At 38.2% G+C, this 18,222-nt stretch overlaps 1 protein-coding gene across 1 annotated transcript; it reads left to right on the plus strand.

Annotated features, from left to right (window-relative positions):
- Window positions 1–12,167: 12,167 nt before the first annotated feature.
- NET2D (Kinase interacting (KIP1-like) family protein) lies at window positions 12,168–16,120 on the plus strand. The gene is made up of 2 exons (XM_079085572.1): window positions 12,168–12,463; window positions 13,539–16,120. The coding sequence occupies exons 1-2, from the start codon at window positions 12,370–12,372 to the stop codon at window positions 16,025–16,027; spliced, it is 2,583 nt and encodes an 860-aa protein (XP_078941698.1). The 5' UTR covers window positions 12,168–12,369; the 3' UTR covers window positions 16,028–16,120.
- The last annotated feature ends 2,102 nt before the right edge of the window (window positions 16,121–18,222 follow it).

The following is an 18,222-nucleotide window of genomic DNA, read 5'->3' on the forward strand; positions in this document are numbered from 1 at the left end:
AAGCACTTGCTCGAGCATGGATACTCTCGCGGCACTATTGATCAAACTTTATTCATCAAGCATGTTGGTAATGATCAGATACTAGTCCAAATCTATGTTGACGACATTATCTTCGGGTCTACCAGTCCACAGCTTTGTAAAGAGTTTGAAGGCGTGATGAAAAAGCGGTTTCAAGACGCAAAACCTGCATCGACACCAATGGCTGAAAGACCCCTGCTGAATCCAGATATTGATGGCGAATCCGTAGATCAGACACACTACAGGTCGATGATCGGATCGTTGATGTATCTTACTGCAATTCGTCCCGACATCATGTTTGCAGTTTGTCAATGTGCTCGCTATCAGGCTAATCCTAAACTCTCTCATCTTATTGTTGTCAAAAGAATTTTTCGGTATATCAAAGGCAGCCCAAAATTGGGTCTTTGGTATCCGAAGAATTCTGAATTTGATTTATATGCTTTTGCTGACAGTAATTATGGAGGCTGTGAGCTTGACAGGAAATCTACTTCAGGAGGGTGCCAATTCCTTGGTGATAGGCTGGTGTCGTGGCAGTGCAAGAAACAACATACCGTCTCTACCTCAACAGCAGAAGCGGAATACGTTGCTGCATCTGCCTGCTGTTCTCAAGTTATCTGGATCCAACATCAGCTGTTGGACTACGGTTTGAATTATCTAAAACCCCAATTCACTATGACAATGAGGCCGCAATTCAAATCACTAAAAATCCGGTCCAACATTCTAAAACCAAGCACATTGATATCAAAATTCATTTTATCAGAGATTGTTATGAGCGCTCGCTCATTAGGCTAAAACATGTTCCCACTGGCAATAATGTGGCGGATCTGTTCACCAAGCCTTTTAACAAAGCTCGATTCGATGTGCTCGTGGTATTTTTAAAAATGATTCGTTTTGAGGATTAAATTTTTGTTATTCATTAGGTTAGTTTAAATTTGTGCATTTTAGTGTTTTCATTCTCACCCATGCACAACTTTAGGGGGAGAAATAAACAAAAACCAAAAAAAAAAAAGAAAAAAAAATCCAAAATCATTTTGTTTCTGTTTTATTTTTTTCAGAAAAGATTCAAAAATCCAAAAACATTAAAAAATTCAGAAAAATCAAAAATATTGTCGCTTTCAGTTTTGCTTGTTGATATAGTACTGGGAAGTGATATTATCAAGTGATAACAGGTAATCTGATTCTGCGTAACGTACCCAAAGTTGAAGGGTCTATGCTCTGTGTTCGATGCGCTGGTAGGCACGAGAGATTAAAATGGACTTGACTAGGCATTAATGAACTTAAGGAATTCATAGACTTGACAAATTTTGACCTAGTTAAATCCGTTTAGCCTGACAATACGACGCTTGGATAGGTTGAGCAGGGAGATATACATGATAATCCACCGGTCACATTAAAGTAATCTGTATCTAGAACTGTGGTTTAACTCTTCCTCGATGTGCGGATTCTGTCCTTAATTTCGGTATTGATAGGGCGACTGGTGAATTCCGATAAATTAGGTCTGTAGAAGGTTATATTCTTTCTTTATATCTGTTAGTCGTATGTTGCCTCCTCTGCATGATCGAAAGATCCGACCTGGAATGTAGCATATGCAACTCAATCTCTCTGCATCTTCTATCTATGCAATTCTTTCTATCTGTTAGCCATATACTGTCTCATTTGCGTGACTCACAATCCGACCTGGTACACAGTATATGCATCATTCTTTTTCTCAATCCCTCTAAAACTTCAGTTAGTCATATCTTCTCTCTTAATAATTGTCTGCTCACCCGATGTAAGGAGTATTCTGGAAGTTCTTGATTACTGGAGCATATCAGGAAGCGGGAACCATGTTCTAGTACAATTAACAATTGAACACTTACAGATTGTCTATAGATCTCGTTGCTCGATTTAGGTGGACAAACAAATATCCCTGGTCGTCGTCAGCTGAATGGTCCTTAGGAAATATTATCTAGGAACTTAAGATTACTTTGTCTTATAATTAATAGTATGTCCTAATTCTGTCACAATTTTTCGTGTTTAAGTGGACCACAATACTGACGATCGACCAGACAAAGATGTGAAGATGAAAGGTACCGACAAGTGGATTAAGGCTGTCTAACAACTTTGATCCCAATATCACAAGAAAATTTTCAGTGAATTTTAAGATAAAATTTTGTCTGTGTTTATTCTTATTTTATTTTTATTTTTATTTTTATTTTAATTTATTTTTATAATTGTCAAAAGTTTAATTTTTAAATCCTTTAATTCTTAAATTTTTAGAAATTAGTTTATTTTATTTTTAGTTTAATTTTTAATTTTACTTTTATTTTAAATATCCTCAAAAGTTTTATTTTTTAAAATTTTTAATCGGGATTTGGACTGTGGGGGAGACAGGTAATCTCGAAGGAAGTATAAAAGGTGGGGCTTACTACCGTAAACCCCCTTTCACCTCCATTTCTCCCTTTTTACTGCCGCAAACTCCCTTTCTCTCTCTACTCTCTCTCCTCGAAAATTTTTTTGTGAGTTTTTGCGAAATCAACTAGTCCACTTCGAAGGTATGCTAAAACCGACTGGGGATATGCTACTTGTTCATCGATTCGACTTAAACTGGAGGAGTAATCGGGGTTTAAGTGTTCGTCGACGTTTACGGTTCTGGGAGGGTTTACGGTTTGGGGAGATTCAAGAACCGGAAACTCTTTTTGGCCTTACGACCGTAAACTCACTTTGGGTTTACGACCGTAAACTCCTCTGAGTTTACGACCATAAACTCAATTTACGGTCAGATGACCAGTTTGGACCGTAAACTCTGTTTGACCATTTTGAACCGTAAACTCGATGTTTGACCATTATTGACCGTATACTCCAATTTTTGATCAAAATATTATTTTTAAGGCCAAAATAAAATTGTTTAATTAAGAAAACTTAAAGCTTTAAATTGTTTAAATACTTTGTTTTCTTACTTGGCCTGTTTAGTGCAGATCAATGGCGAATCTTAAGTTTGCTGACATGCACAACCTGGCGATTGTGTTGGATGAACCTCCTGTTGCTCATGGAGACTTCAAATCAATGATCTACAGACTAAGAGAATGCTGTCTAGCTTGTGCCATCACTGTGAATCCTGTCATTTATCAGAACATTGTCCGGGAGTTCTGGCAGACGGCCAAGATGTCAAAAGAAAATGGAGCGATTGCTATTAAAGCTGAGGTCAAAGGATGCAAGATCGTAATCACCGAGCAGTATATCAGAGACACATTGTTGATCGATGATCAACCCAATTTTCCTACTGAAATTGGGACTGATGATGTTCAAAAGATTCTCAGAAGGATGGGTTATGAAAGCATCTATCCTCCCACGGTGAAGAAGCTTTTGCCTCCCTACTGGAGATTTTTAGCACATGTGTTCGTGAGCTGTATCTCGGGGAGGAGATCAGGAGCTGATGAAATCTCTCTCAGGAACACAGGGGCAATCGTTTCATTGGCGGCTGGCATCAAATTCAACTTCTCGAAGTTCATTCTGGATGAATTTTTGGTGAATATCAACGCTATCAGCCGGCAGACCAGAGATGCATTCTTGCTGTACCCGAGATTTATTCAGGTGTTCATCGACAACCAGTTCCCGGAGATGATCAAAGATGGTGACAAGCTGGATATAAAGTCACTAGGCCCACACACTATTGGTCCAATCAAGCAGAATCGAAAGGGCAAAGTCGTCTTCCAGGGCTTACATCCTCTCGTGAAATTCGGAAAATTCGCTGAAATCAATGAATCTTCCGAATCTCATGGGACTTCAGACAAGATGTCATCTGAGCCCACTTCCTCCGAGAGAGTTGTTTCTGAAGATGTCATCACAGTTTCAGATCATGATGAGGAAGAAACTCCAGCTGCTAATGCTCAAGTAGCTGAGGAACACGAATTGACATCTGTTCAGGTTCAAGGAGACTACAATGAGGGGTCTGGAACGGAGACTGATTTGTATGAAGACCTCAACCTCACAGGATTCGACAACGATGAAATTCCACTAAACTTCGGTAGTAATGAAGATTTCATGACCGGGGTAAATCTCAACACGCTGCTTGACAATGTCGATGAAGTTGCTCATCCAGCAACAGAGACAAGGGAAAAAGAAGACGTTCTCGAAGCTACGCCTCCTCCTACCAATCCATCGGCGGAAATAGCAATTCCTATGGTGACAGCGTCAGGGATTCCTCCCCTTGATGTTGTTTTACCTACTTTCTGCGCCATTGGAAAGTGATCACCCAGCCACACAAGCCTCTCCTCCACCTCCTACTAAAAGACGAAGACTCGACCCTAGACAGGGAATTCCTGATTCTAGTATACTTCAAAGTTTTACAGCTCCACCAACAACAACTCCAGTTATCATCTCATCTGAACCTATCAGTGAAGGTCCTAGTACCTTCTATGAAGCTGGTGGATCTTCATTCCCCATGGATTTCTCTCCTCCCAGGCCAAAGCATGATGCTGCCTCGGTTAAGTTAGCCAGGTTTTTGGCCAGAGAACAACTCACAACGCCTCCCTCACATGGCAAAGGAATTTCTATTGGTGGTGGCAGCTCAGGAGAAGAGAATCCTTCACTTCTTAGATTCCAGAAAGAGATCGATGCTCTAAATCAGAAAAATGTTGATTTAGATCAGAGAAATATTGAGCTGGATATCAAGGTCGCAGACCTTCAGACTGAAAATACAAAGCTCAATATTCAAGTCGCTGAACTTATTGAAGACAAAGCTCTGAAGTCAAAGCAAATTACGGATCTTCAGACACATTTTGGCTTACTGACCGCCAGCTACTACGATCTAAAGAAGAAGCTGGAAGAAGAATTTGGCGACAAATTCAAATCATCCGTTGACGAGCCAAAGATCTATCTTCTTGACCAAGATGCTCCCATAGCTCCACGACCTACAAGAACAACCACCGTTGTTGACCGTTTTGAGAAAGACAGGCTCCAAGTATAATGGCATTAAAACGCGCTAAATTAGCTAAGTCAGCTGAAAAGGGTCAACTTTTATTCAAAAGGAGCTCGGAACATAATGCCCCCTGGGATCAACAAAAGATCATTGTTACGGATCTGGGCGAACATCGTTTCAGAGACGTTTATGGTGATAGGTCAGGAATCATCTCGTGGGGATTCCATGACACTATGAATATGTTTATGGTGAGAAGAAAGAGCTGCAACACTGAATTATACAAAGATGCTCACGATTTTCATTCCTTTACTAGGATTGATCTTACGGAGCTGTCCAAGGCTCCTTTCTCTAATCCATCAAACAATCCCAGGGCGGGTCAGTTCAAATCATTTTTTGAAGATCAAGTAGCTAAGGGTTTCCCTTCGATGAAGACTGCTGAGTCTATAATCAAGGTTTACTCTAATGTCATTGATCCCAAAACAAGTCAGCCACTACGGACAGTGATGTGGCCCGCTACTGCTCAAGTTAAGCAGATTCCAGTTCTTCAAAATTATCCAGATGGATCTCTCGCATCCATGCAATACTGGGTGTTTGATGAATCTGATGCTGCTGCTGTCATCAAGCTTAAAGACGATTGTATCCGCTTGTATGACAAGAGGGATTTGCTTCAATTTGGCAAGTGGGACATACATCAGCTCTCCATTCATCAGATCAAGGTGGCTGAAGACATTTTTGAGCCCGTTGCAAAGGAATACACTTCGATGGTTGCCGAAATTATCGAGAAGGAGATGTGGAACGGAGCTATGGGAAAATTCGATGTACTGGTGGTCGACAAAAGCTGAGTCCAAGCTAGCACCAAACCAAGGGGGAGATTGAAGGGTCCAGTAAATGGTTTGGTCTAGGCTTTCATCGTATTTTGTTCGGCATGAGTCTGTAATACTATTTATGAGTTATATATGTGTTTTTGGTCATTATGTGTGTTTACGACCGTAAACTGTGTTTACGGCCGTAAACACGTTTACGACCGTAAACCCTGTTTACGGTCGTAAACCCTGTTTACGGTCCTGTCTAGTATAAATAGTGGAGGTGTTGGTCTTTGTGGGTTGTTGATGCCATTGCGTTTACAGAGTGTTCCATCGAGTTGTACCTAACGTTTTTCTGAATATAAACGTGTGCAAGCTCGATTTCTTTTCATCTTATTCTTCTTTTTGTGATTGTTTGTTGCTTGATCATTAGTAAAGATCCTTTTCAGGACCTTACAGGAACTTCCCTGGGAGGGATGCTTTCCTAAGGATGATCATCACATATTATTATGAATAAAATAATATGGATTTATCTTGAAATATTATAAAATATTAGATGAGTGGAGGAGTTTACCTTACAACTCCAGGGAGAAATTGAGAATTTTGTTTTCAGCAAGATCTTGTTCTTGCTCTTGAAATGAATCTTTGAGAGAAAATGAGAGGAGTGAGAGAAAATGTGAAGTCTAAACTCCTCACCGACGTTGCTTAAGAGTGAGAGAAGGGAGGGAATCTGTGGTGCATGGGGATCTGATGGTCCATGCATGGATATTTGGTGGGTAAAGCATTGAATATTGTGATTTGCATGGGAAATGAGGATTCCATCAACTCACAAAGTCAACCTCTTTGTCCTTATCTTGATTTAGGATAAGGTTTTCCTAAATCCCAAACATTTATTTTTATGAAAAATATGCTTAAAATAATTAATTTTAGCATTAAATAGGGGTTTTAGGGGTCTTAGTTAAGAAAAACACGAGTTTGGTGGGATTCCTGACGTCAAAATACCTTAAAATGGAGAAAAGGTCCGGAATTGTCTAAAATCCGGAGCTAAGAGGTGAATTCCGGAGTCATAAGGTGAATTCCGAAGCTCCTCTTAGAATTCCGGAGTGGAGGGTCAGTTCTGCGAGGGTCCGAAGTGGCCAGTATGAGTGTTCCGGAGGTGCTGTATGAGTTCCGAAGTCAATGCCCACTTCCGGAGTCGGGTGCGAGATCAGATAAGTCTGGACCGAGGATGCGAAGCGACTAGAAATTCCGAAGCGGTCACGCGATGTCTTCCGGATTCAATCCTTCCGGAGCAGTGAGGAGATCCGAAGCAAGGGTGTTCCGAAGGTGAGAACCTTCCCGGTTCCTTAGAAGGTGTCCGGACCCAAGAGGAGTCCGGACGAAGAGGGTTCCGGACCAAGAGGAGTCCGGACCAAGAGGTTCCGGACCAAGAGGTTCCGGACCAAGAGGTTCCGGACCAAGAGGGTCCTTTTGGGGTTTTCTCTTCCGGTTTTGGAGCTGTTTTCGACTGAGGAAGGTACTTAGGGAGATTTGAGATACGTGGAGAGATTTGGGAGAGATTTCACATACTTGGAGAGATTTGGGAGAGATTTCACATGCTTGGAGAGATTTGAGAGAGATTCACTATACTTGGAGAGATTTTGCATACTTGGAGAGATTTGGGAGAGATTCACTATTCTTGGAGAGATTTAGCATACTTAGAGAGATTTGGGAGAGATTCACTATTCTTGGAGAGATTTCGCATACTTAGAGAGATTTGGGAGAGATTCACTATTCTTGCAGAGATTTCGCATACTTAGAGAGATTTGGGAGTGATTTCACATACTTGGAGAGATTTGGGAGATATTCACTATTCTTGGAGAGATTTGGGAGAGATTCACTATACTTGGAGAGATTTGCATTCTAACACTATATGGCTCCTTAGGAACTCATATTGAACACTTAGATGTGTTAGCACAAGTCTCACAATAGTCCTTGCTTACTTGAGGGTGAAATTTTCTAGCCAGGAAGGCTAGTTGTGACATTTCGAAATCAGTCCCTGAACTTTCAAATGTTTGGCAGTTTTTGTCCAACTTCGACAATTGGGGTATTTTTCGAATGTTTGGAAGACAAAAGGCAGAACTTTCGAAATCAGTCCCTGGAGTTTCGGAAATTTGGCAGTTTTTGCCCAAATTCGAAAAAGGACTGATTTTTTTGAGAAATTGAAGATTGTGCATTTCTGGCCCCTGCAGTTTGTGCGAATTTACGCTTTATGCCCAGTTTCGCAAATGGGGTAGAGTTTCGCATATTTGGCTGTTTTTGGCGCAATGGGTCCCTGCAAGTTTCATAAAGTGACAATTTCTATCCAGTTTTTGAAAAATCTTGCAACTTTCACCCAAAAAGTCAAAAAATTTCATAAATTGGAAATTTTTTGAGGCTTTTTCGTGATTGTTTTTCCATGCAAGATTTTTGGTGTTTCATTTTTGGTACACATCAAGGGGGAGTATCGTGAAGACTATTCCTCGGGCGCTTCTCACCCTTAATGGGTTTTATAATCATTTTTTTATTATAAAAGGAGGAGAATGATGGGTGTTCGAAGCTTCTCAGGTTTGTCGAATATTCATTTGCGGATTTGAAGACCGGTGTTACTTCGAGGGGGAGTTTGGTCTTGATCGCGCTACCTCGTTGGAGACTAAAGCCGGGACATCCAATCCTAACTTTGAGGGGGAGAATGTTATGGTGCAAAGTCACTCTCGGATGTAGTGTTTTAGGCTTACCTTCTTGTATGTGTAAATGGGTTGAGTCTTTCCTATAAATAGGAAGTGAGTGACTCCCATTACGTAACGAACCATTTGGAGTGTTAGTCTAGAGAGAGAATTTGTACAAGACCCATTTGTATACTCTTTCAAGATCTAATATGAGCTTACACAGATTTATTCACTCCTTGTGTTCTTGATTTTACATGATGATTCACTAGATCTTTTCTAATTTCGCACATGCCATCATAATCAACACCACTACAGTCTCGCTTAGTATAGTTATTCTTTGTAATATTTTGTATATTAGGTAATGATATAGATAAGTATAGAATAGATAGTAGATCTGATATCCTTGTGATGAGGATCAGTTCTTAGTATAGATTAGATGTAATCCCTTCAATCAAGGGATATACTTGTATCGATTAGTGTATAATATACATTGGGGTAACCCCTAATGTAGAGAGTTTGTCTTTGTGACAACCCTTCTTTTTGGTGAAGACAAAACCCTTTCTTGGTCAAAGACAATTTGGAGAACTCCATGTGTCATTTATTTTATGTTCTTTGTTTTCTTAGATTAGTTTACTTTTGTTATTTATACTTAAAGTGTATCTGATCGATACAAACCTTCAACAACATCCAGCAAGACCACTCTCCTTGGGCCTACAGTCGCAACTGGACCGCCCGAGTATATTGGCCTACAGCACAAAGCAGGATCACCTCAACTCACCTATAACATGTCGACATATACAAATAAAGAATAAACAACAAACACATGTAATCATCACAGATCTATCATTATAACATATTATTACATCATAACAACCTCCTATATACAAGGATATATAGATACTTACATCATAAAAACAGCATACATACAAGGATACATAATGTAATACAAAGTAAAGTGAGAAAACTCACCTCACAAACATACATACAAATACCACAGCTCACGCGGAAGTACAGACTAGTACAATGACCCACCTATACAACAATTAGAGGAAAAACCTCAATCTATAGCCAAAAACCCTCTAGTTGACCAAAAGTCAACTTTGTCAAAAAATCAATGGTCAATGGTCAAAGTCAAAGTCAACTCAGTTGGCCATCACGTCGTCGCCAAGCATAGGCCATGTTGTGGCAGTCTCAGGAAAAAATATTCCTGGGGAACTCTACGAGCACGTCGTGGTGAGGACATAACCATGTCGTGGTAACTACTCGTGGACATCTTAATGGATCAATCCCTTAATCCATTAAGCATCATACTCATCCTTTCCACAAGGGGGCTAAGGCTTGTTTATGCACTTGAGATGTTGATGGTTAAGCAAACCCTAGCCATCACATCCTTTAAATACGACTCTAGACCTAGAAATTAGGGTTTAGCACTCCAAGCATCACCACGTCGTGTTCATAGCCTTGTCATGTCGTGGTGCATCAAAAATAGGCATTCCATGTTAGTTGCGAACACATCGTGGTGCTTCCTCCACCACGTTGTGGGAACCACCAAATTCCACATTTAGAAGATCTAAAATGACCAAGTCTCAGAAGATGTAATCCTAGAACGGGTGTTACAGTTTGACCGACGATCATTGAACTATTTTTACCATTTTTTACAGAACTGGTATCTCAAGGAGCTAGTAGGAGCCAAACTGATCTTGATGAGATTCAAGACCCAAGCAATGAAGAACTTGATGTTTTCCATAGCACTCAACCAAAGGATGATATACCTGTTGAGGAATCTAACATACCTCCACCTCTTTCTCGTAGATCTGATAGAGAGTGTTTTACTCCCGAGTTTTATGGTTTCCATATCAATAAGGGCAATGACACACTACTTGGCGATGCTGATTTGAACATCTATCAGGAAGCCATGGCAGGCCTAGAGGCAGCGAAATAGCAAAAGGCAATGGAGAGCGATATTCAGTCCATGTATGATAACCATGTTTTGAATTTGGTTAATCCTACACCCAACATCAAAACCGTTGGATGTAAATAATGTCCATATTCACAACAGTTGATGATATTACTATTAATGTCAGTGTCCTTTTGAGTTACACAGAAGGACCAATATAAGAAATATTTACAAGAGAAAATTTATAGGGATCTATTTTGTTAATTATAATTAAGTATTTAATTAATTAAATGAAACTTGTATAAATTTATGAGGGCTTAAGTGTAAGAATCTAAAAGTCAGATAATTACCAAACTTAAGGATAATTACTGAGTAACTAAGTAATTATCCCCTAGGGCTTAAATCCTTCCCCTATAAATAGAGATCTTCGAAATCGGATTTGAAAGCTAGCAAGTGCAAAGAAATTCAAATGTTCTTTATCCTTCTCTAAAGTCCTGATCTCCCTTGCATTCGTGTTGCGATCTTCTTCTCTTCATTCCATGAACGAAGAAAAGAAACTCTAATTGATTAGTGTTTTAGTTGGTGGTTGATTCTATCAAGTCAATAGTTATTGATTGATCCTTAGGTACGACTACATCATAAGGATTCTCGTTTGGATCTTACCCCATCCGATCAATTGGATAGACGAAAGAAAACAAAGGCTTCGAATGTACGTACTTTTTCTATCTATTGTTGATGTCCTTTTGTTTTATTAGATTGGTTGAACATGGATCCGACTCTTGGGTTCATGAGTTATTGTTTGTTGTTTTGTATGCTTCCGCGGTGTGCCTTTATGAACAAAAGGAGATCAAAAAATAGATAGAAAAGAGTACGTACATTCAAAAAGATCCTCATAACCCAACACTATTTACTTTTATCGTTCGATAAGAAAAGCACGTGTTAGCGTATTCGAATATTAAAATTTCATTTTCGAACTTCCTAAGCTATATCAACAATTTTAAAGTAATATATGTTAATATATCTCACATTGGTGTGACACGATCCAATTAGTGTCCATATATGTTGGAGTTTCCATTCTCTCCACTAGACCACTTTTGAAGAGACAATCTTGACTCTACATATATCTTACATAGTATCAGAGTCAGCGTCCTTTGCTTCGTGGTTCAACACATCTTTATTAATCCTCATCGAGTCTTCGACTCTGAGGAGCAGTGTTAGTGTATCTTACATCAATACGACACGGTCCAATGAATGTGTATATATGTTGGAGTCGTCTATCTTTCCATACCGACTCTTTTGGAAAGACAATATTGAACTTTACATGAATCTTACAATATGCATGTATATGGAAAATTAAAATTCATCATGTTATATTTTTCATGTAAATATTATATTTGTAATGGTAGCTAGGTATAAACACACTCAGAGGTTTATAACATCATATTGCAACATTAGGTGTTGGCTTGGCGATTTTATTCGTGGACGTGCATAAACTACAAAGAAAAATTCGACCATGCTTAATTATGCAAAAATAGAAAATTTGACGTCTTGAAAGCACGTTTTTCTATGTTGAAAAAAATGACCCCCTTTTCCTTGGTTATACAAAGAAATGTTACGAAAGCGTGTCCATGATCCATACTTTTATATAAAAAGAACAATAACAAGCTTCTTTATCATGTGTAGATAAAGGTATGAAATGCCCTGGAAAAAGAAAAGGCGTAAAACGAGTAGAAACTTAGCATAGAAAGGAATTGCTTTATTCCTTTACGTGAATGCCAAGGTGTCGATAGCATTGTGCAACACACGTTCTCCATAAACTCACGTTACATTTATTATTACTTTGATTTTGTGCAACTACTTTGATCCCCACCACCACTTTTCTTATTCCTTCTTCATTTTCCTTCCTACTCAAAACACCCAACTCACCATTCATTTTCAATTCATTACTTTTCTCTCTCTCTCTCTCAACTTATAATCGTTTTATTTGTGATCGAGTTGATCGAACATAGAAAACAAGCTGTGAAAGCAACAAGTCAAGAGATACGGTGGAACCAACAAAGGAAAATGTTACAGAGGGCGGCAAGCAATGCGTATTCATGGTGGTGGGCTAGCCACATTCGGACCAAACAGTCAAAATGGCTCGAGCAAAGCCTTCAAGGTAGCTTAAGTTCCATCCCTTCAATTCTTTCGTTTTTATTTGCATACCAGTAATCGCAATATGTAGTACTTTATAAATAACTGTAGAAGGTATTCTTCTCGATCATAGTATTATATTTAAAATCAGGCAACAACAACCAGTCCAATTTGTTGTTGAAAATAATCCATTTTAGGAACAGATTATATGTTCCATCATTATAGACGGATATGTAAAGGATTTGTTACGGATAGAATCTGTCCGTCGCTAATCTATTGATGAAGTAGGGATTCAACCTTTTTACAACATCCGGAGTATGAGTTTTTTCAAAGTTTTATCATCCCAAAAAATAATGAAAATGGAAAAAAACTACCGGGGAAGTTTTTTCAAAGAGTTGACTGGGCATGTTCAGCATCCAGCTTATAAAAGATTCTAGCTTTTAGCTTATAGTAATAAAACTTAGAAAAAAAAAGTTTGGTTTAGGATTAGGATTAGGGGAGATCTAGCTTTTAGCTAAAACAAAATGCATCAAACTCAAAAGTTACTTCAAAAGTTACTTCAAATATAGTTTAACAAAAAAAAAGTTATAAATTTGCAAAATGATTTAATTACCTTTTTTAAATCAATTGTGTGTTTTAGATAAGTCATTTTATATAATTTTACATGATTTCAATTATTTACGTGAATATTCATATGCAAATAAAAGTTAGTTCTTCCAACTCACCTATGAACACGCATCTAATTTTGTCGAATCATCTACCTTTAGTACCTTTAATAAAGAAGCTCATGACATGAGGTTGTTTAATAATTTGGTGTGTATATTCGACCAAGTGAAATATAAAAGGGTCCCACAAAAAAATTGGAAAATACTCCGTATCTCATTTTTTGGAAATAAAATAAGCTCTTTCATGTTAAGCTTTTTCATAAATAAAATAAAATAAAAATAAAAACTCAACCGAAAAGCTTTATCCTCTTGCTGCCCGAAATTCTAGTAGTTGTTGAGAGGATTATCTCAACAAGAAAAAAGTTCAATAAGTGTTATAACATGTATTTTCTGGCTAATTAAAGAACTTATTATATAAGTGATGTGGATTTGTAGATATGGAAGAACAGGTTGCCAATGCGCTGAACCTCGTTCAAAAAGATGGCGATTCCTTCGCCAAGAGGGCAGAAATGTATTACAAGCACAGGCCAGAACTCATCGCCTTCATCGAGGAAAGTGTTCGTGCTTACAGAGCATTAGCCGAACGATACGATAAACTCTCCACCGACTTGCAAAAAGCCAACACCACCATCGCTTCCGTTTTCCCAGATCAACTCCCTTATGATACAGACTACGAAGATGACGATAACAACGCTCTTAAATCTCCCACAAACATAGCTCCAGATCCACCCAAGGCTCCAAAACTCCCAGAACCCAAAGACTTCAAGCGTTCGCTTACGAAAACCCAAAGCAAGAAGGAAACCAAAGTAGATGTTTTGAATTCCGGTTTAACCGAAGAAGAGGCTGTTGAAGAGATCGATAAGCTTCAGAAGGATATTCTTTCGTTGCAAACGATGAAGGAGTTCACCAAGAGCTCGTATGAAAACGGGCTTGCAAAGTTCTGGGAAATCGAGAAAAAGGTGACGGAAATGCAACAAAGAGTTTGCAGTTTACGAGATGAGTTTAATGTAACCAAAGATATCGAGGATGATGATGCTCGTGCTATAATGGCGGAGTCTGCTTTGAAGTCGTGTGAAGAGACATTGGCTCAGTTACAGGAGAAACAAGAGAAGTCAACCCAAGATGCTCGTTTGGCCCATGAGAGGATCGAAATTGCAAAACAGAAATTCAAATCCCTTAAACAAGATTATCTCAAGGACAAACCTGATCAAGAAGAAGAAGAATATAAACTTGGAAAGGATTCAAAGGATCCACAGAACTCGAATGAAAAGGAGCTACAAGAAAGGATCATAGAAAGCCTCGAGAAACTATCCAAGAAACCTTCGACAGTTACAGAAATGGCAGATACGGTTGACAAGCTCGTGAGCAAGGTAATTAGCTTAGAAACTTTGGTTTCATCACAAACTGCGCTTATCGACAGGTTAAGGATAGAAACAGATGATCTCCAGACACAGATTCGGAACTTGGAAGATGATAAATCTAACTTGATTGATGGGACACAAAATTTGGATAAAATGTTGAAGGATATGGAGGAAAAACTGAATGGAGTACAAGATTTGGATAGGAACATTGAGAACCAAAATAACAGCCTCAAGATGCAGCTCACTGACGCATGTTGCAAGCTTGAGCATTTGTCTGAGAACCTTCAAATCTCTCTGCAAGATGATCATGAACATGCAAAACCCAAGATCATGAGCCTGGAAGATGAACATTATCAACATCAGATGGTGGAGAAGATCGAAGACGATCTTCTTGAACCTGAATCACATGAGGAAAGAGTGAAGGACGAGATGGATTGGCAAGAACTGTTGTTGAGTGGTTTAGATAACAAAGAAGATGAACATGATCGAGATCAGATAGTGGAGAAGATGGAAGACAATCTTCTTAAACATGAATCACAAGAGGAAGGAGTGAAGGACGAGATGAATTGGCAAGAATTGTTGTTGAATGGTTTAGATGACAAAGAAAAGGTTCTTTTACAAGAGTATACTACGATCTTAAGGAAGTACAAGGCTGCTAAAAAGGAACTTGCAGAAGAAGAGGAGAAAAACCAAAGAACTGTCTTTGAAATGAAGCTACAAGTAAGAGACCTCGAAACCTTGCTATCAAAAAGAGACATTGAAATTCAACAGATGAAACAAAAGCTCAAACTTCTTCAAGAAGACGAAGGTAAAGACGATGTATCAGAAGAAAAAGAAGTAGTGGACGAAGAGGACGACATCAAGTCTATCTTTATGGTAAAATCCGAACCCGTTTCTGAGATTGAAGAAAAACTGCGAACTGGTATTGATGCGATACTCGATGAAAATCTTGAATTTTGGTTAAGATTCAGCTCTACATTCCATCAAGTCCAGAAATTTAAAACGGAGGTAGACGATCTACAACAGGATATTACACAACTCAAGAGTTCAGCTTCAAGATCAGAAATCAATCCCATATACAAACACCTTAAAGAAATACAAAACGAACTTACAATATGGTTAGAACAAAGCGTGTCTCTGAAAAACGAACTACAAAGGAGATGCTCATCGTTATCCATCATTCAAGAAGATATAGCAAGGGCATTGAGGGAAGGCATGGAAGAAGAAGAAATCAAGTTCAGCACGCATCAAGCTGCAAAGTTCCAAGGTGAGGTATTGAACATGCAACAAGAGAATAGAAAAGTTAGCGAAGAACTCCAAGCAGGTTTAGACCATGTCACATCTCTGCAACTTGAAACGGAAAAGACTCTAAGAAGGTTAGAGGATGAGTTTGGGCTTTCTGATCACGACCATAACCAGAAGCACCCACGGTTACAAAGCCGCTCACATGTGCCCTTGAGGTCTTTCATCTTCGGGGGTAAATCAAAAAAGCCAAAGCCTTCCATTTTGGCATGTATAAACCCCAATAAGAAACTTAGTGTATCAAACGGTGGGGTTATGTAAAATTTTGTTGTATTGTTTTGGTCTGTATGTAGGATTATAAATATATTTATCAAACTTGTTGTTGGTTTGATGCAAGATACATATTTGATGAAAGACATCGGATCCACATGTAATATAGGAACTAGAGTTGCGCACATGAACCAGGCCACCGATTGAGACGGAGGCTGGATGAGAGTGGGCCGGTCTTTCATATTGCCTGCCTATTCATATTGGTGCAACCGAAATCGGGAGTTTTTTTGGCCGAGACCGACGTATACCTTTTTTTTTTTAAAGAATACCGTCTCTAATCTCCATAGTCGATGAACCCGATTTTTGACTATTTTAACCATTTTCTCAATTAGTCGTGTGTATAAAACACTATAAATAGATGGAATTTGATATACTATTAGTGTATGTGTAGAGCATGTATAGTTAGGCCCATGCTTAAGCTTGGTCTTGGACTAGTGTTTATAGCTTACTGTTTTAATATTTATTGCTCAATGTTTTCTTGTAAGAGTATATGAGGCGTGTTTGGTATAAAGACACTTTAAAAGTTCTTTTTTTATTTTTTTTTTAGCTTTCATCGTTTAAGAAACAACTAAAAAAAATGAGACAAAATTGTAAAAAGTTCCTTGTGCTTGTCAAAATTATATGGTTTTGGTCCAAAAAAGTTTGGTGATGCATTGGTGTTCCAATTTCGGATACCTTATGTGGTTTTGCTCATGTGGTTGGTATTTTTGTGTGGTTTTGGTCCATGCCCCACATGAAATGACAAATATGTCATTTGTTACTTCTTTTTTAATTTTCTTTTATTTAATTTCTTCTTATTTTGATTAAAAAAAGAAAATAAAATATCACCAACTCTCTCTCTCTCTCTCTCTCTCTCTCAAAAGTAGTTTTTAGGAGCTTTTAGCTTTTAGTTTTTAACTAATTTTAGACACCAAATGGCTTTTAGCCCAGTGGTATCGTGGTATCAGGTGTTGTCTTCCCTCCTTGAAGTTGAGGGTTCAAGTCTCATCGTGGACATCTGTGGAATTAAGGAGTAATTTAGGAGTAGAATAGTTTTTCATTAAAAAAACTAATTTTACACATTTTAAAGGTAACAATTGTTTTTGCCAAAAATTATAGTTTTACCAAAAATGTCTTATTTGTTTTTCATTAATGTAAGATATTGGTTTCATGGGAAAAAAATATCATCTTACAAGCCTCTTATATGTGTTCCCTACGTTTCTCTGTCGTTTTCTTCCATCCTATGGTCATCGAAACCCTAAAAGTGGTGCCTTGATATAAACAGCGTTATGCGCTCTTCTTCCACTCCTTTATCAGAAAACCATGTGTAATCACCAATATCAAGGTTTATAAACCTCTTATCATCAATCTTGATTGTCTTAACTATGACATTTAGTGGGAATTTTTTTTAGATCCATTTCGTTGGTTTCTGTCAAAGTAACTGATATAAGAGCCCAAGGGCAAATATGTAATTTAATGTTAATTATTAGTTATAGTCAATTAGGTAGATTTGTGATTAGTTAACTGGTTAGTTAGCATTGTATATAAGTGTTTTCACTTTATGATTTTCAAGCTAATGAGAATATGAAATGATTTTCTCTCTAAACTCAAATTACAACATAGTAGGAGAGCAGATCTGTTAACCCTAATTCCGTAAGTTTCTTCATTTTTTTGTTTGATCTTCAATCAAAATTCTTCAAATCTTCAATCACGCCTTTCATGTTCTATTGATCCTACAACAAATTCATCTGAATCTAACGTTCTCAACATCACCAGTCCTTATTATCTTGGTTCGTCTGATAATCCTTTTTCAGTTCCCGTCTCAAATGTTTTCAATGGTGTTGGCTTCGCAACTTGGAAGCGGTCAATGACAATTGCTCTGGCAGCGAAGAACAAATTTTCATTTGTTGATTGAACGATTACCCAACCAAGTGTTGATTCTAAAGAAAAGAAACAGAGAAAACAGTAAATTGGATTTGCATAAACTCGCAAATTGAATTGAAGAAAATATCACTCCAAAAACTCCAACTCCACTATTACAGGATCCTATCAGGCATCTATATATACTGAACAAAACACATCAGTATAAGCCTAGGAAACTGAAAGTAAACATCTAATACTTTCCATATAAAATAGTCCTTATTACTCAAGGAAACTGTGAAACCTTGAACAACACTCCAAGGTACTTGGACAACACTCCAAGTTAT

Source organism: Lactuca virosa, chromosome 3, assembly GCF_052849685.1.
Source record: "Lactuca virosa cultivar CGN04683 chromosome 3, Lactuca_virosa_CGN04683_v6, whole genome shotgun sequence".
Lineage (NCBI taxonomy): Eukaryota > Viridiplantae > Streptophyta > Magnoliopsida > Asterales > Asteraceae > Lactuca > Lactuca virosa.